The sequence below is a fragment of the Petaurus breviceps genome, unplaced genomic scaffold (assembly GCF_028583685.1).
Source record: "Petaurus breviceps papuanus isolate PSGF00001 unplaced genomic scaffold, PetGlider_PUasm1.0 207, whole genome shotgun sequence".
In the NCBI taxonomy this organism is placed as follows: Eukaryota; Metazoa; Chordata; class Mammalia; order Diprotodontia; family Petauridae; genus Petaurus; species Petaurus breviceps.
The window spans coordinates 3,819,258-3,842,578 of record NW_027185850.1 but is presented as its reverse complement, the minus strand read 5'-3'; the positions used below and the strand labels follow the sequence as shown (position 1 = coordinate 3,842,578).

Sequence of the window (23,321 nt, the reverse complement as noted above, 5' to 3'; positions counted from 1 at the left end):
TTCCTTCCTTCCTTCCTTCCTTCCTTCCTTCCTTCCTTCCTTCCTTCTTTCTTTTTGTAGCAGTTCTTTCAGGGACAGGAGGATGAAGGGTATGTTCATGGCAGGAGAGGGGGTGGTATCACCTTTACCTCTATGGGAGTTTATGGTGTCATGTGCAATAGTAATGAATGGCTAGCAAGTTTTAAGTGTCTGAGGCCACATTTGAACTCAAGTCCTTCTGACTCCAGGGCTGGTGCTCTATTTACGGCACTATCTAGCCACCCCAACAATTCTGATCTTAGGTAAAGTAAAAATATATCTAATTAAAAGAGATAAGGAAGGAAATTATATCTTGCTAAAGTTATCATAGAAAATGAAGCAATATCATTACTAAACATATATATGGCATACTATCCAAATTCTTAATGGAGAAACTAATTGAGTTAAAGGAAGAAATAGACAGGAAAACTGTACTACTTGGGGACCTCAAATGAACTCTCTTCCAACTCAACAAATCCACACAAGAAATAAACAAGAAAGAAAGTAAATATTGGTAAATAGAATTTTAGAAAAGTTAGATATAATAGAACTTTGGAAAAGACTGAATGGGAATAGAAAGGAATATACATTTTTTCAGCAGCACATAGCACCTACACAAAAACTGACCATGTATTATGTCAAAATCAAATGTATAAAGGCAGAAATATTAAATATATTCTTTTCAGATAATAATGCAATAAAAGTTGCATTCAACAAGGGACAATGGTAAGAGATATCATAAATTAATTGGAAGTTACATAACCTAATTTTAAACAATAAGCTGTATGAATCCCATTTGTTTATAATGGATATTCTTTGTAATCACTTGTTATAATCTTTAGCTAGCATTTGAGTTAGTGTTTTTCTATCCATATTCACTAACAAAATTGGTCTATATTTTCTTTCTTTGTTCTTATTTTTCCTGGTTTAGATATCAATATCATATTTAGTTCATAAAAGGAATTTGGTAGAACCCATCATTGCCTATTATTCCAAATGAGTTATTCAATATAAGAATTAGATTATCTTTAAATATTTGAAAAAATTCACTTGGAAATCCATCTGCTCCAGGTGTGGTTTTTTTTTTTCCCTTAGGAGGCTCTGTTTATGTGTTTAATTTCTTTTTCTAAAATAGGTCTATTTAGATATTCTATTTCCTCTTCTGCTAATCTGGGCAGTTTGAATTTTTGTTAATATTTTTCCATTTTATTTAAGTTGTTAAGTTTATTGGCATATAATTGTGCAAAATAACTCCATAATTGCTTTGATTTCATCTCCTTTGATGGTATATTCACCTGCTTGATTTTTGATAATGGTAATTTGATTTTCTTCTCTCCTTTAAAAAATCATATTAACCGATGTTTTTATTTTATTTTATTTTTTGGTAATATCAACTCCTATTCTTATTTGTTAATTCAATGGTTTTCTTAAATTCAATTTTCTTCATTTCATCTTTATTTATTTATTTTTGAATTTCCAATTTGGTAATAAATTGGGGACTTAAAAATTTTTGTTCTTTTTCTAGTTTTTTTTTTAACTGCATACCAACTCATTGGCATTGATATGATAATATCCCCACTAAGGGCTTCTCCCTTACCTTTTTTTGAACTAATGAAATAATAAATAAGTTTAGTAGCTAGTTTTATGGGAAAAAAATAGATAAGCCATTGGTTAATTTGATTAAAAAGAAAGGAGAAAACCACATACCCAATATAAAAAAGAAAATTAAAAGGATGAAATTACCACCAATGAAGAACAAATTAAAGCATTCATTAGGACATATTTTTTCCAATATGTGCCAATAAGTCTGACAATCTGAATGCAATTGATGAATATTTACAAAAAACATAAATTGTACAAATTAACAGCTCAGAAAATAGAATGTCTAAATAATCTCATATTGGAAAACCAAATTGAAAAAGTCATTAATGAACTCTCTAAGAAAAAATGCCATGGCCAGATGGGTTCACAAGTGAATCCTATCAAATATTTAAAGGGCAATTAATCCCAATACTATGTAAACTATTTGGGAAAATAGACAAAGAAGTCCTATCAAAATTCTTTTATTATACAAATAAGGTGCTGATACCTAAGCCAATAGGAGCTAAAACAGAGAATGAAAATTATAAATCAATTTCCTTAATGAATATTGATGTAAACACTTTGAACAAAATTCTATCAAAGTGATCACAGCAATATATCACAGGGATTAGTACACTATGACCAGGTGGGATTTATACTAGGAATGAAGGGTTGGTTCAATATTAGGAAAACTATCAACACAATTGACCATATCACTGATAAAACCAACAGAAATGATTTCATTATCTCAATAGATTCTGAAAAGGTTCCTGACAAAATACAGCACTAGTTCTTATTGAAACACTAAGAGAGCATGGGGATAAATGCAGTGTTCCTTAAAATGATGAGCAACATCTATCTTAGACCATCAGGAAGCATAATCTGTAATGGGAAGAAGGTTGAATTTTTCCCACTAAAATAAGGGATGAAGCAAGGATGTTCATTATCACCACTGTTATTCAAAATAGTACTAGAAATGTTAGCTGTGGCAATAAGAGGGAAAAAAAAAGAAATTGAAGGAATTAGAATAGGCAATGAAAAAACAAAACTATCACCCTTTCCAGATGATATGATGGTATGCTTAGGAAACCCTAGAGAACCCCTTAAAAACTATTTGAGATAATTAACAACTTTAGCAAAGTTTGCTGGATATAAAATAAACCCACATAAATAATCCACAATCCTTTATCTGACCAACAAAGTCCAGCAGCAAGCAATAGAGAAATTCCATTTAAAATAATTGCAAACTATTGCTTATATAGTTTATTATATATAAATTATATATATATATATATATTGCTTATATAATTTAAGTTATTTTTTAATTTTAAATTTATAAAATTTAAGTTTATATAATATAAGATACTTGGAGTCTATCTGCGAAGACAAACCCAGGAACTATATGAATGCAACTACAAATTATGTTTTCACACAAATAAAGTCATATCTAAACAATTGTAAAAATATAGATTGCTCATGTAGGCTGAGACAATATAATAAAAATTATAATTTTTTCTCAACCTAATTCATTTATTCAGTGTCATACCAATCAAAATACTGAAAAATATTTTATAGAGCTAGTAAAAATGACAATATTCATCTGGAAGAACAAAAGGTCAAGAATATCAAGGGAATTATCAAAAAAAATACAAAAGAAGTTGGCATAGCAATACTAGATCTCAAACCATATTAGAAAGTAATAATCATGATCTCATACCAGTTAAGAAATAAAGTGATGGGTCAGTGGAATAGATTAAGTATACAAGACAAAGTATTCAATGACCATAGTGACCTAGTGTTTGATAAAACCCCAATCCCCAACATTTGGGAAAAGAACTCATTATCTGACAAAAATGCTGGAAAAACTGGAATACCATAGGACATAAACTAGGTATAGTACAACTTTTCACATCATATGCCAAGATAAGATCAAAATGGGTACATGATTTAGACACAAAGGATGACCCCATAAGCAAGTTAGAAAACAAACTATAGTCTACCTGTCAGATCCATGGGGAAGGGAAGAATTCATGATCCAATAAGAGGAAGAGCATTACATAAGCAACTATGGATTTTGTCGTGTAATTGGATTGAAACCACTGTTCTCCCATACTCCCACATACTTCTATCATGTGCATATTCTAAAGATGTATTACACTCATAGTTTGTCAAGACAACAGATGATGATGATGATGATGATGATGATGATGATGATGATGATGATGAAGATGATGAAGATGTAATAGGGGGACATCTTTTTGGAGCATTGCCCAGGAAAAAGAAGGTCAAGATTGGTTTCATTTCAACTGTTCCCTGCCTCTTTGCAAATATTATAACAGAAGTTTTAGAAACTGCTATGAAAATAAGAGTCATAGAAAAAAGAAAACTTGATGGTGGGTGGTAGAGACATATGCTGACTGTTCTTAAGTATTTCAGGAGATGATGTAGAAAAGAGGGATGAAATCTGCACCACTAGATTTCTGGAAACAAAAATGTGGAACATCACATAACTGATAGAGAGATGTAGAATAAATGTTCAAATAAGGAAAACAATACAGAACCATATTCCCCATCATGCAGAACTATTCTAAAGGGAAATGAGATGTCTGAGTATAGGCACCCTAGAAGTTTAAGTAAAGGCTCAATGAAAACTGTAAAGCAAACTTTCTTTTATATAGATGTTGAACTTGACAGTCTCTGAAATCATTCTGAAAAGCTTTAGGATTCTATGATTTCCCTCAAGAAGCAGGGTATCATGTTACTGTACAATAATAAGTATCTATGCCCTACTAAGTGTCTGGGATTTGAACTCATGTCTTCCTGACTCCAGGTCCAGAGCTCTATACACTTTGCCTGCTTGCTGCCATCCTAAAATCAAAATTTGATGGGATTTCAAAAGCTTCATGCAGTCTATATAGAAAGGCCATATTGGAATCCACAACAGCTTGCTCCAATGACTGTAACTAATTCTATAAACATGACTGTTATTGTCTTTTAAAATGAGCCTTAAAAGACAGCTATAGTGATCCATGTCCACCAATGTGTCATGCTTCAAAATTGGGTGCTGGGGCTAATAAAAGTTTAATGATTCATCCAGGATTGCACAGTTACAAAATATCTGAAATGGAATTTGAATTCAGTTCTTCCTGATGTAGAGGTCAGCATTCTATTCATTTTACCAAATTAAATCTTTATATAAACTACTTGAGCATTGGCTACCTTATCTCTAAAGCGAGGGAACTGAATTAGTTGAGCTCCAAGGTCCTTTCCCAGCTCTATATCCTATCACCAGAACACTGGGTCCCTGACCCTGTTTCAGTCCATTCTTGATACCACTGCCAAGAAAGTTTTCTGGTGTTCCACTATGGTCACATGACTCCTCTACTTGAAAAAAAAACCTAATTTTTATAATTATCATTAATTATATCTCAGTTGTGGAATTAAACATAATTTTATCCTTGCTCTGGCATTCAAGGGTCTCCACAATATGTCTCCAATCTATATATCTGGATTTATCTGACAGGCTTTCTCCTCACATAATTCCATGCTCCTGCCAACCTGTGCTCATCCATCCAACCATTCTCATTCCATCTTTTCACCTAATTTTTATTTTGTATATATCTACCCAGGCACAAATTTGTCTTCATCAAGAGAATACAAGCTCTTTGAAGGTGGCAATTTTGCCTTTTTATTTACAGTGCTTAGGATACTTCCAGAGATATCAAAGACTATTAATAAATACTTGTCAATTGACTTATTTATCTATTTCTGTGTTTCTTCCCAGCTCATCTCTTATAATTAGAAAGGACTCCCCTTATCTTTGTCTGTTAAAGCCCCTTTCTACCTTCAAAATTCATCTTGGATGACATCCACTGTCCAGGATTCCCTAGTGTTCCTGAATGAAAGTGAAGAGTCGCTCCCTCCAACATTTCCTCATATACCTTGTCTATCCTTTGCTATGATGATATTTAAATATTTATATAGAATTTAAAGATATGCACAATGTTTTCCCCAGTAAAAACCTTATGGGGTAGACAACTTAATTAATTATTACTCAAATTGTACAGAGGAAGAAACTGAATGACCACAGAAGACTCAATACCATTTGTGGACTTCTCCCTCATTAGGACGTAAGACAGAAGCTACATATCACAAATGCCTTGCATCTAATAAATGCACCCTAAGAAACATATGTGGATTTGAAATTTAAAAAATGGATAACATAGGAAATAAATTTGTTTACCTAGGGATTTCATGGAAAATAAACTCTGATTTTATATGAATGTATGTTTTTTTATTTTGTTCATTCTAGAAAAAGTAATAACTACAGTCATACTATGTCATGGAATTTCTTTATGATGATGGGAGTCATTGAATGTTGACCTACTTCTAGGGAGACTCTTTGTGACATTTTCATAGAAGGCAAAAGGATGATCTTTAGAGGGGGGATCAAATTTCTCAACATTTGGGACAAACTCTAAGAGGGCTCAGAGGGGAATCAGTCGAAGTTGAAGTATTTTTATGATAAAGTCTAACCTGCATGCATTTCTGGAGTAAAAACCTAAAAAATCAAATATCTAGCTATGCATCATCTCTTATTTATCTCTCTACAATTTATCTCCCATATTGTTGTTATTCAGTCATGACCAACTCTTCAAGACACCATTTAGGGTTTTCTTGGCAAAATTTCTGGAGTGATTTGCCATTTCCTTCTACAGCTCATTTTACAGATAAGGAAACTGAGGCAAAAAGGAGACTTGACCATAGTTGCACAGCCAGTAAATACCTGAGACCATATTTGAACTCAGAAAGATGAGTCTCAGGCTCAGCTCTCTCTGCTCTATGCCACCAGATGCATGTCTATCATATATCTATGATTTGGCCATATATATCTACCTCTGATATATCTATATATCCATTTATATATCCTGTATCAAGTGTTTATCAGGTGCCTATTGTCTATCATCTCTCTGTGTCTATCTATCTATCTCCTCTTTTTTATCTGAACATAATTTTGTTTTCAATATTGTGTTTTGTCAAATCTGTCATTTATTAAGAAGTACTCTTATTTTGGAGCCACAGGAACTGGGGTTAAATGTTGGCTCCGTCATTGATAATCCCCACAACTGGGCTAAGTGACTTCATCTCTACAGGTGCTCAGTTGTTCTCTTCTCTGCACAACGAGAGGGTTGGAATAGCTGCCCTGTAAAATCAGAGATCTGCTCTGACCGGGCAGTTAGTTATACCTTTTATTTTGACTCCAGAGAGGTAATACAACTTTTATTGCAACTGATCAGTAATTGTAACATCCTCAGATGAAATTGATTATTTTATTCTGACAATAATACTGGAGGAAAAATCTAGCATAGCAACTAACTCTCGTCAATTCTTCCTTGGTTATATATGTTCACTCCCTACATCACAGGAGGCAGGTGGACACTTTTTCTCAAATAGAATTATACCCTTTTCTAAAATTCATTTTGTTTTTTCTCTTTCTACTTAAAAAAAAGCATTACTCTTTGGAAGTCTAAGTAAATAGCTTAAATTCCTGTTCTGAGTGAGCAAAAAATTTTATAATAAAAGGATAGGTCAGAATTTCCATTCTTTTTACAGACTAACGTAAACACTGCAGTGTGTGTGTGTGTGTGTGTCTGTGTGTGTGTGTGTGTGTGTGTGTGTGTAGTGGGGGAGCAAAACATGGGTACTGGAAAAATATAAGCTTTGGTTCAACAAAAATCTAAGTTGATATTCTCCAATGGCCAAAAGGACAAACTAATATTCAAGAATGAGGGCACGATTTTCCAAGAAATTCACATTTCTTAAAACAATTTGTAAGAACAATTTACGAGAATTGAATTGTTCATTGTGCATTTTCTTTCTTCTGTCCAACTTTTAACTGTCCTTGTCTGGCCTGGTCAAACTGTCTCTGGGATATTGCATTCATCTCTGAGTCCTCTATCTCAAGGACACTGATGTACATGAGAATGACCAGAGGAGGGTAAGCTGTTGTTGAGCCATTCTCCAGTCAAATGTGACACTTCGCGACTCTATTTGGTGTCCTCCGGGCAAAGATACAGGAGAAGTTTGCCATTTCCTCCTCCAGCTCATTTTATAGATGAGGAAACTGTGGCAAACAGGGTGAAGTGACTTGTCCAGGGTCACATGGTTGGAAAGTGTCTGAGGCCAGATTGGAACATAGGAAGATGAATATTTCTGACTCCAGACCCTGAGTTCTAAAAACTGCACCATCTGACTGGCCCCCCTGAGAATGGTAAACAGGATGATAAAGGAGCTTGGGTTCATGGAAAATGAGGAGCCACTGAAGAACATGGGGGTGCTGAGCTTGGAGAAGAGAATACTTATGGGGATTATTGTAGTTATTTTCTAGCTATTAAAGGGGTTTCGTGTGGGAGAGGTAGGAGACTTTGCTTAGTCCTGGAGATCAGAACTAGAAATGATGAATGGATATCACAAAGAAAAGATGAAATGCTGGTAAAGAAAGGTTTCCTCTCAATCAAAGCTGCCCCAAAAGCATTCATGAAGGTCTTCCGGCCAAGGCCTGAGGGCATCCTCGCTCACATATGAGCTAGATGGCTACTAATGAAGGTCCCATCCAATGCTGAGAACCTACTGTTCTCTGACTAGGTTTCCTCATTGACTCAATGTGATATAAAGTTCATTGTTCAGAAGTTGGCATGTTTTAAAATACTGGAACACTGAAACATGTATTCAAAGTTCTAAATCCAATCTAAAATCATCTACCAATCACCAGCTACAACTAGAAGGGATTTTTTTTAAACAGGCAAATACAAGTTTAATTTATAAAGAAAATTAAAGGAAAATGAAAAAGTAATTGTAATTGAATCTATATAAATCAAGTTCTACAATGTCATGGTAAACGTTTAAGTTGGCATCATTTGGGAGACTCTTTATTATATAACTATCCATTATGTAATGTAATTATGTAAATTCACAAAAGCTCCCCATCCAGGAAGGCATACAATGGAACTGAGAATGGGAGCTCCCAACCTGGAGATCCTGGATTCCTACAATGTCTTCAGAGAAGCTTGCAGGTTCACCTGATTTACCCCCACCCACAAGGGCAAGTGTCATTGATTTCATCCTTTCCCCATCCAGAACAAAGTGCACAGCCAGTGGTTTGGCCACAAATCCAGGATCTTGAAGATCATACCTATAGCCTGTTCATTAGTTCCCCTGCTAGGTTGGCCCAGCACTCAAACATTCCAAAGGAGTGCCCTATTTTTTTTCTTTAACAGTGAAGAAAACAAGGAAATTAAGAATACTTATAGAAAAAAAATAACCAATGTGGATCACAAATAAGAGAGCTATTCAGTGGGTTGGTTATTCCTCTGATCTGCTTTACCCCCTCTTTTTTGCTCCTTTTTAAAAGGGTGGGCCCTGATAAAGGCTGGGGAGAGGGATACATTTGACAATACAAGTAAAACTTGAAAACATTATAACATTCAAAAAGCAAAAACTAAAGTGATACTTAGAGTAACCAGTCATGATCGATAAAGACAAGTGGCACTTGGAAAATGGAAACTATTTTTTGCAGTTGTTTTCAGACAACAGGATCACAGTAATACAAGCTTCTCTGATGTTCATCCTCACAGCCATCATTTTCAAATACTTCGGCTAATAATTAAGGAATATACACAACAGATGCATATACGCATAGATGTGTGCACGTATATACATATATTTTCATACATTTATAAATAAAATCACCCCATAAATCTTTGGTAATATGAGAGGAAGTCACTAGTTGCTGGTGGGATCAGGAGAAGCTCAGATGGAATCATGCCGGTGGATCATTTGGAAAGGCAGTGTGTCACTTGTCACTGCTGTTGCTGTTACAGCTACATGCTTTTCCAAAAAACTGTCCCAATGTTTTTGGGTGCATTGATGATGCCAGCTCAACACATCTGGAATCGGGGAAATACTTCAAAGCCTCGTGTAGATTTATGGATGAAACTTTAAAAAAAGCATTTTTTTGCCTGGGGTCTTCTGGAGCACCTTTTGCCCCAGTTTCTAATAAGTTTGTTCCCGCCACAAGTCCCATGCTTTTCATGGTCTGTGCCCTTCTTTTCATGCTGTTCCCTAGGTGGAAGCCCCCCTCTTCCATCTCTGCCTACAGGAATCATCCCTGACCTTCTAGGCTGAGTTGAAAGGCTGCATTCTGTAGGAAACCTCCCTTGATGTTCTTTATCCTGCTCCCCAGGCAGACATGCCCTCCATTCCTGCAGACTCCTTTAACTTTTTGTTCGTATGCCCTTGTGTTCTTGTACTCTATTCTTGTGTGTCTCATCTGTCCCACTAGACTCAAAGAATCACTGATTTAAAGCTGGAAGAGAGATGACTCTGTGATTCTATAAATCTAAATTAAAAGCTCCTTGAGGACAGTGGTAGAGTATTGCTTAGCTTTATATATGTCCCAGAACCCATCAGGGTTGCCTTGCATGCAGTATTTGCTCACCAAATTTACATAAAACTGAATGTTCTAGTTTGGGAAAACAAAAGAAATTCAACACAAACCAATGAACATGGGCAGTCCTGCTTAGCAGCAGCTGTTATTTGTACGTGGGAAATCTCTATCTTCTGGATATTTGGAAATGTGGCGCATCTGAGAATTGAACCACGTTAAGGATGAAAGAATGGCTTTGAATTCATGTTTAATAACTACTCCGATGTTTCATAAGGCTCAAAGTACAGTTCCAAGTGTTCAAAGAATTTGCTTCTTAAAAAAAAAAACAAGTTCTGTCAACTAAACAAGCCGGTGGTAGAAACAGGGGCCAGATCTACAGGAGAGATTGTCACAAATGTATGAACTGTCCATGAGGAAGGAGGCACAAGCTAGATGAGCTGAAATCCCCCAGCTCTGGCTGTTTGCCCCTGGAAACAAAAGACATCAGAGTAAGACTAGGAGGTGAGAAAACAGTGGGATCATGGGATTTTAGGGCCATAAATCTGAAGGTGTCAAGAACCTTAGAAGTCCCCTCATTTTTTAAATGAGAACAAGGGGCCCAAAGATGCTAAGTGATTTGCCAAATGTCATCAGCTATGGTCATAGACTGTCATTGAACACAGGGCTTTTGGACCCCGGCTATGCTGCTCTACATCCTACTGCAAGGAATGGAGAATCACTTACTACTGGCAGGTTTGACATAGCTATCTATAGTCTCACCCTGCACATCTTCTGCTTTCCCTGCTTTAAACCCCCTTCTAATTTGGCTTCCAATCTCATCATTCAATTGAAACTGCTCTCTTCAAAGCCATCAGTGATCTCTCAGTTGTCAAATCCAATCACTTTTTTTCATTCTATACCCTTCTTGACCTTATGTAGCACTGAACACTTAACTACATATTCCAATGGATGTACCTACTACCTACGCTGTCCTTTCTGTTTACATGACCGTGTTCACATTTGGTTCTTCTCCTACCCATCTGACCATTCTTCCTCCGTCTCCTTTGCCAAATGATTAGTCATATCCCAGTGGCTAACCACAGGTGTACTTGACTGCTCTGTTCTCTGCTGTTTCTTTTCTTTCTCTGTGGTCTATTAGTGAACTCATTAGCTCCCACTGGTTTAATGAACATCCCTATGCTCATGACTCATAGTTTTATACAGGCAGTACAAATCTCTCTTGACCTACAGTGGCTACATCAAAAACTGCCTACTACAAATTCCAGACAGGATATCCTGTAGGCATTTCAAATTCAACATGTATAAACTGACAACCACCTTTCTGCCAAAATCTACCCTTCTTCACATTTCCCCTCTTTTTGTTGAGTAGAATAATGTCCTTTTAGTCAGCCAGTTATCCAGCCTCAGAGTCCTGCTTGATTCCTGTCTCTCCCTTACTCAATCTATTCAACCTATTGCTGCCATATTGGTGCTCCCTGCACACATTTCTTGATACATACGGCCACAGGTCTAACCCTTGTCATATCTTGCCTCACCTGTTATAACAGCTGCTTAATGGTACACTCCCCTTCAAATCTCCACTCCCTTCATTCAATTCTCCAGCCAGTTGTGATGTTGGTTAAGCATGTGTCTGACCATGTCACTCTCAGGCTCAATAATTTTCAGTGTTACCCTAATTCCTCCAGCATCAATCGCAAAAGTCCTTTGTTTGGCATTTCAAACCTTTCAAACTTCCTTTCTAGGCTTCTCATGAATCACTCCTCCTCACAGACTGATTTCTAGCCACATTGGCCTTCTGACTGTTCCTGTAACATTGCATATTATATCTCTTCTGCCCGGGCTTTTGTAAAGTAGAACTCTATCCTTAAACTCCTTCTTTGTGACTGATTCTTAGAATACCTTGTTTCCTTCAAGGACCTTTTGTGTGGGGCATTGCTGGTTCACCACAAACACTAGTGTTCCCTCACATGACCCTGGATTTCTTGTGTCTGTATTTTGTCTATACTTCTATGTGCACCTGCTGCCACCTCAAAGAGACTATAAGCTCCTTGAGGGTAGGGGCTGCTTCATTTTTTTAAATTTATATTCCCCTATACCTTGCACAGTAAGAGACACATAACAAGTACTTAATAAGTATACCTCAGGCCATTGTCTGATTGGTTCTTTCTAAATCTTCATTTTCCATTTGAAGAAGTCACATGAGTGGGGAGGACAACTCAAATGTAATGGGACTTTTGTTGAGTACCTACTATGTTCAGAGCACTGTGAGAGATACGGTGATAAAAAACCAAAATCTAAGGTCTCTTTCTTGTGGTGAAGGGTTGGAGAGGGACATTGGAACAGATAAAGAAATCTTTCCTTTGATGAGGGAATAAACACCCACAGATCAGGAAGACCTGTGGTGGGAGGGGCCACCAGAACTGAGTCTCAAAAAAGGCAGGCATTCTAAGGGGCATTTTGGGATGAAGAGTGAGAGCATTCCAGACACAGGAGAAAGGCTATTGAAAGCAAATTAGGAGGAAGGTGAAATGCAGAGTCTGTGGAAGAACCCATTGTACAATTGGGTTGAAAGGCAATGTGCTCTCAGGAAGGCAGTGGGGTGGGATCTTTTCCTCTACAGCGCACCCAGATGAAAAGAGTCTGGGAGGGCCAGGAAGGGATAAGGGATCCAGGGGAAGAATAAGGAATGTTAAAGGATCTGATGTCATGTTCAAACACTTTTTTATCAATATCACATACTTCGATTCACATTTAAAGAAGATACTTCAAATGTCTCAGTTATAATTGTGGCCTGAACAGAAGGGAGAAGGTACTAGGCCACATCAGTGTGTTAATAGCTCTGGAGGTTTTATAATCTACAGAGACAAGATGGCCTTAGATAATAAATGCTCATTGAAAATAAGTGAAAATGGGGGCGGCCAGGTAGCACAGCGAGTAAGAGCACTGGCTCCAGTGTTGAGAAGACCTGGAGATCGAATCCCGGGCTCAGACACTTAGCACCCACCCAGAAACACCTGGCCGTGTAACCTTGAGCAAGTTACTTAACCCCAATTGCTTAAAAAAAAAAGAAAATAAGTGAAAATGAGGGGCATTGAAACATTTCTAAGAAATATGGTTTTAAAATTCATTTCTTACTTGGAAATGAAATGCACATCTTTGCCCGTATTTTTTCGTATAGAAACCAACTTAATATTTGGTTATCCTGGCCAATAATGAATTCTCTCATTTTCCCTAAAAAGTGGAGAACAGTCGTTGCTTTGAGTGGGCAATGCTCTTTTCAAATATTCAACTTTTTAACGTAAACGGTCCCAAGTAGGACAAGATGCCATCAAGTTGCATTTGCCACCTGCTGCCCATACCCTGCAAAGTAGATAACCAGCTTTAAAAAGGGGTAGCCAGACAAATAAGCAATGTGACAATGGCCATTAATTTTACATGGTAAGAATAGGGTTAGATTATGTGCACTGTGGTCACTGGGTGACCAAAAGAGTTTCTCAGTGTCAGAAATTGAAGTGGGAAGCCTTAGCAAAGCACAAAATTGTCCGTGACTCAGCTCTAGATTTGAAGAGGGAGCACAGAAATTGAGAACACATAAGGACCTGGCTATTGGATCTACATACTTGGTTAAAGAGACATTATACTGATTCATTGACCCCAGCGGGAATGGTCTATTTACATGGTGACATGCAAGGCCTTCGTAATCTCTAAACTGTGGGGCTTGGAATAGACTTAAGGCCCCCTCCAGCTCAAATTTTATCATCTTAAGTCAGTGAATAGTATTCCTGAACACATGCCAACCTTATGTAATACATGTAGACTGCCAAAAAGCTCAGCTACAGTCATTTTCTGATCTGAAAATGAAAAGAGAGGGGTGGCTTTGATGAACTCTAAAGCCATTTCTATTAAAGCTATGATCTTATGATTTGACTACCCTGTCCGTTTTAATATAAGAGGGTCAATACTCTGATGTCACACTGTGACCTGGAATGACCCCGGGCTCCCACACAATGCCACACTGTGACCTGGAGGTGACCTCAGGCTCCCACACAATCAGAGCATGAATTCTGATGAATCATATAAACCTAGATTTTCTTCATTAGGATCATAGGATCACAGAGGTAGAGGGCCCTCTGTGGATGCTAGTCCAATCTACTAATTTGAAATGTAAAGAGACTGAGGTCCAGGATGAGTGACTTGTCAACTGCCACAAATATAGTAAGCATCAGAGGGAAGATTTGAACTTATGGAATTTGATTCTTGAATCAGTATTATAATCCATTAATCCACAGATTTTAAAATGCTATTGACTAAAGACCAGCCTAGATCATTTTGGGGGAAGGCTCATCACCAGATTGGAAAGAGGGTGATATAATTTTCAACTATATTCTATTTTAATTATATACATACACACATATGTGTATATACACACTCACATCCATGATATGGACTTAGGTCCATCTGTCTCCTAAGTGGTAGAAATGTTGAGACCTGGGTGAGTAGAACATGTACCGATACCAACACAATGCTTGAGGTGTAGAAGTGGGGGATGAAGGGAGTTGAGCCATCAAGGTTAAATGGCTTATCTAAGGCTGATCAGTCAGTAACAGGTCTGGTACTACAGCAAATACCTTTATGTGGCCTGCTCAGATAAACCAATAATCTGTGTGAACCCAGGGGTTAATATGCTTTCTAATTAGTCTTCCTGAGATAACAAGAAGTTTCTATTAGCCAGGGAGAGATGAGAGAAGCTCTTGTATTCCAGGAATATCATCAAGGTTGTAAATGCATGTTCCTAAGTGTGTAATGGAGTCATATTGATTTTTCTTACATTACTACAAATATTAAGCATGTGATATGGGTAAGTCTCGTTAGTCCTCCTGGCTAAATGGGGAAGCTCCAAGACATTTAAGCAGAAAGGACATTAAAGAAGGCCTTAGCAGACTAAAGTGAAATCACAAATTTCAGCGCCCACACAAAGCGTTCCATTATGACTTCGATTTTCAAAATCCTTCACATCAAGCCCGTGGGAAGTGATTTCCTCTAAAAGTATATAAAACAATTCTAATCAAGCCCTAGTTCCTGAAATGAGATAAACCTCCTAAAACATGCCATCCTCATTAAAGTTGCCTTCAATTTCTTTGATAAAACATGAAGATAATCTTTTTTAAAAAATGGATTTCACTTAACTTGATTAAAAAAACAGCTCTGGAGCTAAGGAAAATGTTAAGTGCTCATTTTTCGATAAATACTGATTGGACTTTGCTTATTGGGCATGAACCTAGAACCAGGACATCCTGGGTTCCAGTCCCAAATGAGAGACCCGTGAACTGCCCTCATTTTGATTCTAAATCACTTGATATCCCAGAAATAATTTCCTTCCTTTGTCAAAGGGGTGAGTTTGGTCCAACTGTCAAAAATTTTCCTCTAGTTCTAAACCACTCATTAACATTATTAACAAGCATAGAGCTCAATCTGCAGAACCTCAGCCTCTTCGGAATCTGCCTCTGACACATTACTCTTCATTACTCTGGACAGATAATCTCTAATTCTTCGGGATACATTTCCCTCCAGTCAGATAAGAAGCTTGGAGTCGATCACATGAGACTCTACATTCCTTAGTCTCTGGTGACCTCCCTTGGAAATACTCAGTTTTAGAGGTGTGAAGCTCAGATTGAGTTAGTACAAATGTTCAATGGAAAATAAACCTTCTTACCCAAGATATCTCCATTGAAAACTTCATCTACTTAAAAAAAGAACAATCAACAAGGGAAGATTTTCTTGATGAAAGAACACCACCACCAGAGCTTTTCTGACTCAAGTCAACATTACCAATTCCGCAGGCAAACATTCAGTGACATTCCTGACAGGGTGACTAGATGAAGTGACAGGAGGATAATGAACAGGAAAAACAGAACTAAGATCTTTCCGTTTACCTGATGGGGAGATATGTCTCCAAGAAATGGAAGGCTCTGGTTTCCCAGTTGCCAGGCAAGTAAGGGTGACATTGGTTCCTTCATTGACAGTCATGTCAGTTGAGATGTCATATATCTTCGGAGGAACTGAAATGGCAAAACATGCAATGGTAAGGAAAAAAGAAAGCAAATGAAACCAAAAAGGTCAGATTACATCAGGCCACAAATGATTAATTCCCTAGAGTCATTTAATCAGACTAAAGGAGATGAATGCCTTATGGCCTGTAGTCATCAGCTGGCAGCCAGATTCCCCAAGCTCCCCATCCATTCTGCAACAGAATAACCACAGGCACAATCCTGAGTGGAACAGGTAATGGCTAGGAAAGCACGAGCATTTCTCAAACTAATTATTCTTACTAGAAAACAAAATTGGGTTATTGTGCCTGCATTGTTGGGCACTAATACAGTGAGGCTTTTTGGAGGGGGGAAATGTAGGGCAATTGGGGTTAAGTGACTTGCCCAAGGTCATACAGCTAGTAAGTGGTAAGTGTTTGAGGCTGGATTTGAACTCAGGTCCTCCTGACTGCAGGGCCGATTCTGTATTCACTGTACCACCTAGTTGCCCCTCCACTAGACATTTTGAGCCACCAAATTCTAGCATCTGAAAAATGGAAGAGGTGCAATGGATAATTCCAAGAGTTCCTTCTATCTCTTAAGAACTGCCTCCTGCCCTCCCAGCACAAAAAATGGTAACATGCATATATAAATATATACATACAATATATGTGTGCACACAAGTGTGTATATATGTACACTGTGCATGTGCCTATATGTGTATATGTGTGTATGTGTGTGTATGTAAGATGAACAGTATGACAGTAGAGTCTTGCTTTACATGGGACTAGAAGGAGCTCTGCATTACAGTGGAGAGAGTCCTCAATGGGGAGTCTAGAAGAACTAAGTTCAAATCCTGTTTCACACAATACTTACTTATGTGAACATGGGAAAATCAATTAACTTCTCTCAGCCTCAGTTTCCCCATCTATAAAATGTGGCATATAATAATTCCTACTACATAGTAAGTACTCATTAAATGTTTATTGACTGATTTATCACCCAATTCACAGGATTGTTGTGAAGATCAAATCAGATAATATACATAAAGAACTTTAAAATATTAAAATGATGCAGAAATGTCAACTATAATTATACTTATAATAATAAAAATATAATAATTATACTTATAATTGAATATGCCACACAAAATATGCTTATTATTATTTTATTATTAATACTCTTATTATATTGTGATACAAGATATATAAGTCCCCTTGGCTAAAGGCCAAGGCAGGCTTATCTTGTTTTTAATGTTTTGTTTGCTCATATGTTTATTTAGTCATCTATCTTCTGTGTATCTATTTAATTTTTTTTTTGAAGACTTTTTTGAAGACTCCTTATCTAATCCTAGCTGGAAGTACACATCAGCCACTCATGGTCATCTCGGTACTAATCAGGGGAGAAATTTTAACCTTTTTTTTCTGAACTGGGATCCATAGGTATTATGGTTCCTCTCCCCCCTCTACAAGAGGCTCACCTATTAGTCATTAACAATGCAGACACTCAATCAATTTTAACCCCACTGTAGCTCAAAACCACCAAATAAAGACTTCAGGAGCAGGTATCACAGACCTATGCCACCATGCCTGACTCAGGCCTTCTTCGATAGAATCTTGATTGATAAGAATTTTTTCACTGAAGTCTCCATCTATTATTTATTATAATATCTATTTTTTATTTCATGACTTATTCTAAATTATTAATAATGATGACAAAAATTTCTTATAACTTTGAAAAATTATTTTACACAGTGCCTTCACAATACCCTTTTCAGTTGCATGTGGGAGTATAGTTATGCTCATAATTCAAATGAAGACACAGAGGACTTGTCCATGGCCATACAACCAGGGACTGCTGGAGCCATGATTCACCCCAAGTCTCTCCTGATTTCCACCCACTATTCTTACTATCATATCACATTGACTCTTGACAAATAGAATCAAGGTTCTAGTCGATGCCTAATAATCCAGGTCATTACTAGAGAATGTCATGCGTGGTATGCCTAATGACCTGTCCTGGTCCTGTGGTCTCTTGAGAGAGAAAAAAATGGCTGTCATAATTGTGCTAAAACCCTGCAGTGATTGGATGCCAAGAAAACTGTCAATAACTATAGCTTAAATTTTCACTTCTATTTTTCTGGTAATAAAAAAAATGATTTACAAAATATTTAGGATGGTTGATTATGGCTACAAAATATTTGATTCTACATAACTAATGCTTTAACTGTAGCAAATATTTCCCATTAAGAATAGGCCATTATGCCTGTTTTCTAATTACATACTTAAATTGATATTTATGATTTATTATCTTAAGTCTTTCATTGAGCTCCCTTTCTAAGACAGAGGATCAAAATTAGCCATCCCAAACCAAAGACTATTTCTGTCTTCACTGAAAGAGACAGCAGGAGAAAGACATTTGATTACTCTGGAATGAAATCTCGTAGTAAGACAGACAGGGCAGAAAATAGGCATCACTTCAGTGTGACTTCAGGAGGTATATAAGGGGAATCAATTTGCAACGCCAAAAATAAAGAGATTTTACATACTGGGCAGATTGGAGACAGTAAACTGTGATATATATTAATGACCAGCATAAAATAAGGATGCTCAAAATAATATGGTGCTCTCCCCTCTTAAAAATAGTAGTAAAGAGAAACACTTTGCATCCTGTTCCCATTTTCCCTGAGCACTCTAGGAGTATTCTGTGTTTGGTGTGCCACTAATCTTCAGGTCTAGTTTTGTTCATCAGTGAGAAATGTTGGAGGCACATCTGGCCATGAGATTCTATTTTTGAAGCTATTTTTCAACCAAACTCTCTACTTTCTGGCACACTTCTCTCCCAGCAGAGGTCTTTGAGCAAATGCTGGGTGACAGCTTGCTGAGGTTCCCATAAAAGTGATTCCTTTTTAGGGATGAATTATATTGGCAAGCCCTGAAGATGTTTCTAATGGTGAAAATCTAGTATTCTGAAACTGTTGAAAAATTCTCTAAGTTCCTTTGGACACACTCCTTTATTTTGAAGATGTTGATAAGATGATTCCTAAGCCTTACCACTGGGCTCTCACTGTCTTAAAGAATTCAGGTCAGACTCTAAAGTTAACATTCACTTGAAAAACTAGGGGATGAGCAATGATTTGGAGGTCCAGATGTTTCACAAGGTCACATTTGGTCAATTTCCTCCCCCCCAGGGTCTCATCAATTCGACACATTTAATGAAAACTGGTAAATATTTTCTAAATACATGCTATGAACAAGGCAATGTGTTGGGTAATTTTGATACAAGGGTGAAAAACAAAATAGTCCTTGTCTTCAAGGAGTTTCCATTCCACTGGGGGCATACATCATGCCCATTTTACAGAAGAGAAAACTGATGGTGATTTGCACGTCATTGCCCAGATGCATGTGTTGGGGTGGGATCTGAACTCATGCCTCTCCTAAGTTTAGCACTCTTCCTAGGACATGGCTCTGCTTTTTCAGACACGTGCAAAGATCGGCTTTGGAGAAAGGGAAGCTCCATCTGCTCTTGCTGCTGTTTCTACTTGTGCACCACCTGGGAGACAACAGACATCCATGTGCCCCCAGAACTCAGCCAAATCGCATGCACACTAGCTCGTGCAGTAAGGAAGAAATGGTGGGCTAGTGCGTTTTCAAGCTGGTGCTATTTAAAGTTTTCCTTTTTAAGTTCATTCCCATTATAGATTTCTTAAACTCAACAAACCAGCTTGTGAGGTGCGAGATTTGAGAGGGAGAAGTAGCTGTGACTATTTTTTTTTCCTTTAATGGCATATGTTTTGGGAAGCGGGAATCTAATAAAGAGAAGATCTGAAAAGCCGCCAGTAGGTCTGGAGAAGGAAAGGCAATTATTTGCTTTGCTGGTGAATTTGCTTCCAGTGAACAGGCCATGCAGGTCTTCATGTACTGATTCTGAACTAACAGGAATCGTATCTCCCCAGTCTGTCTCCTCGGAACAGAACATTGCCAAGGCTTACAAAGGCCCAAAGAAAAGGGGCAATTTCAAATGTGATGTCAGTACCACCTGAAAGTGCCAATAAACTAATAACTGTCCAGTTCCCTGAGATGTGCAGAGAACTGTGGCTCGTGTCATTGACAGTACACCATTCCATTTCAATTCAATAAGTCAATCAGTCAATCAACACTTAACAAATCCCTATGATGTGCCTTACACTGAGGACACAAAAAGAGGCAAAGAATAGCCCCTGCCCTCAGGTAACTTACCATCTGATAGGGGAGTCAGCAAGGAGAAGGACGCATCTACAACAAGCTATAGACTGGACACACAGTGGATCAGGAAGAAACCCAAAGGCTTCCCATAAAAGGCGGGTTTTAATTGAGAGTTAAAGGAAATACTAAGTATTCCACAGACAATGATAACTACCATGTTTCCCCAACAATAAGACCTATCCTGAAAATAAGCCCTCCCCTTACTGTGTAAGATTCCTCTAAAATAAGCCCTCCCCTGAAAATAAGCCCTCTGGTGTTTTTCTGTCCAAAAAAATTAATAAGACAGTGTCTTATTATCGGGGAAACATGGTAATGTGAGAACGTGTGAATGAAACACGGGACAGCCTCCGCTAAGCGGTAACTTACACTTTGACAGGGGGTGAGTCAACAGATAAAAAGACACAAAGAAAGTAGGAAACTGACCACTGTCGATGCTATCATGGAGGTTTCATAGGGCTGGTCCATCAGTACATGGATTTTGGCAGACACTAAGTTTGCACAACTAGCTGAATTCAGCATTGAAATGGAGAAGAATAGGTGTGAATGCCTCTGGGAAAATGACCCTGTGGTTCTCCCTAAAACAAAGGTGTATCTTTTTTTTTTGCTTTTTTTGAGGGCAATTGGGGTTAAGTGACTTTCCCAAGGTCACATGGCTAGTTTTTGTGTTAAGAGTCTGAGGACGTATTGAAACCCAGGTTGTCTCCTGACTCCAGGGCCGGTGCTTTATAATGGTCTATCTTTTTACTAATGATATTCTTCCAAGGATGCTATATGACTATAACATGGAATATCACAGACTTTGAAATTAAGGTTGAGTCCACCCAAATAGCTGTGAAGATGCAAATACCTGAAATGAGTAGAATACAACAAATTACCAATCAGTAATTAAACAAAAAAGGGTGGCATGTCTTCAGAGACATGTGCAATGGGAAAAGAAGTTTGATCAGTAACATGATGAGACAGGAATAACTGAAGAATAGCTTAGGTGTTTCCAATCACAAGCAAGAGAAGGAAAGAAGATCCCAAGAATGTGTGGACTGACCCGTAGTAATGATTTATGGGAGGATTTAGATAAAAGTCATGTAGGCTGATAGGGTGGAGATGGGTTGCTGCCCATACAAGTGAAGGTGGAACCCACATAACATATCCTTTGAAGTACTTAAGAATGAAAATGAAAATTGAGATAGCATGGAATAAGGTATTTTCTATTTGTTTTCCCTAGATTTTAGGTATCCTCCAATGTACTGTTTCTCCCTGTAGGACCACAGGGTCTCCCAGCATGCTCCAAGACACCTTTCCTGATATTATGTCTATTTTCTGACTAATCTTCAATTGTTTCATTCTGTTGGCTTCTCCCCTTCTCTTTACAAACATTTCCATAGCCCACCCATCTTCCAAATCCCCTACTTGGCCCATGCTCCTGTATCTCTCCTCCCTTTGTAGATACATTCATTGAGAAGGACTGGTGCCTCTGTCTTCTTTCCTTTCATTGTCTTCTTAGCTCTTTGTGGTCTAACTTTTGGCCTCATCCTTTAATGATCAAAGTTGCTGCTCTTGTTTTACTTGCCCCATCTGCTGGCTCTTTCTCAGTTCTCCTCTTCTTCAGCAGCTCCAAGACCCTGCTCTGGCCTAATACTCTTCATCTGCCTGATCGCTCTTTTGTTGTCTCCTTTGTCGTGTCTTCAGACACATCTCACTCCCTAATCGGGGGGATCTCCCAGGACTCTTCTCTTCTCACTCTCAACCATATATATTGGAAGCTCAGTTTCCATGGATTCAATTGTCATTGATATAGATGAGTTTCAGTTCTACTTGTCCAGGCAGAAACTCTCTTTTGACCTCTAGTCTTGCATCTCCAATTGACCATTTTACATGTCAAATGGGACATCACATAAACATCTTAATCTTCACATGCCCTCAAACTAAGTTCCTTTTCTGTCCCCTCCATGCCTTCCCTTCTTCCCATTTTTTCTATTAATACAAACCATCCTTCCAGTCACACAGGATTGAAACTGAGGCATCATTTTTGATTCCTCATCTACTCACACTCTTGATCCACATCAGTTTTAAAGTCTATTTGTTTCTACCTTTTAATAGTTCTCACATATGCCCTCTTCTCTAAAGGCACATATGCCTAGAGACAATTCAGCGGACCTTGAATCAGGAAGACCTTAGATCTGAAATCAGACACCTTTTAGTTGTGTGACTCTGGGCAAGTCACTTAACTTCTGTCTATTTCAGTTTTCTCAACTGTAAAATGCAGGTAGTAATAGCACCTACCTCCCAGGGCAGTTGTAAGATCGTGTGAGATATCTTAAAGTGTTTAACATGGCATCTGGTAGATATGGTGCTTAATAAATGCTAGCTCCCTTCCCTTTCCTCTCTTCAGACACTGCAACTGCCCTGCTACAAACTTGTTATTTCGTGCCTGTGCTATTGGGATTGTCTACTGCTGTCTCTCTGCCTCATATCTCCCCAATTCAACATGTCCTCCATTGGGCGGTCACATTGATTGTTCTAAAGAGCAGATGGGACCATGTCATCTTCCTCATGCATAGACTCCAGTGTCTCCCTAGAACATCCAGGATCAAAGAGGAAACCCTCAGCCTGGCATCTGAAGCCCTTTATACCTTGTCCTCTTCCTACCTTGCCAGCCCTTTGAAAATGCTGCTTCCTCAACCTACTCTGGGATCCGGTGATCCTGGTTCTCAAGTTGCTCAATCTCTGGACCACAAGTGTTTTCTCTGACTGTCCCAGGCCTGGAAAGTTTTCTCTCCTCTTCTTGGCCTCTTGACTTACATGGTTTCCTTCAAGTCTCAGTTAAAGTCTCATCTTCTGCAGGCAGTTTTTTTCCAGTCCTCCTTCATCTCCGCACAATGTCATTCATTGATTTAGCTTGTCTGTATCTTGTTGGCACAAAGTCATTTTCATGTCGTTTCCATATTTGATTGGGAGCTCCTTCAGGGCAGGGTATGCCTTCTTCTTTTCTTTGCATCCCAATGCTTA

At 38.0% G+C, this 23,321-nt stretch overlaps 1 protein-coding gene across 1 annotated transcript in view; it reads right to left on the bottom strand.

The window, feature by feature from the left end:
* Positions 1–23,321, bottom strand: part of NEGR1 (neuronal growth regulator 1) — a 1,123,335-nt gene that overhangs the window by 439,329 nt on the left and 660,685 nt on the right. Inside the window, exon 3 of the mRNA XM_069092781.1 lies at positions 15,979–16,104. Within this exon, the coding sequence (XP_068948882.1) occupies positions 15,979–16,104 (126 nt within the window). The remainder of the gene's footprint in view (positions 1–15,978; positions 16,105–23,321) is intronic.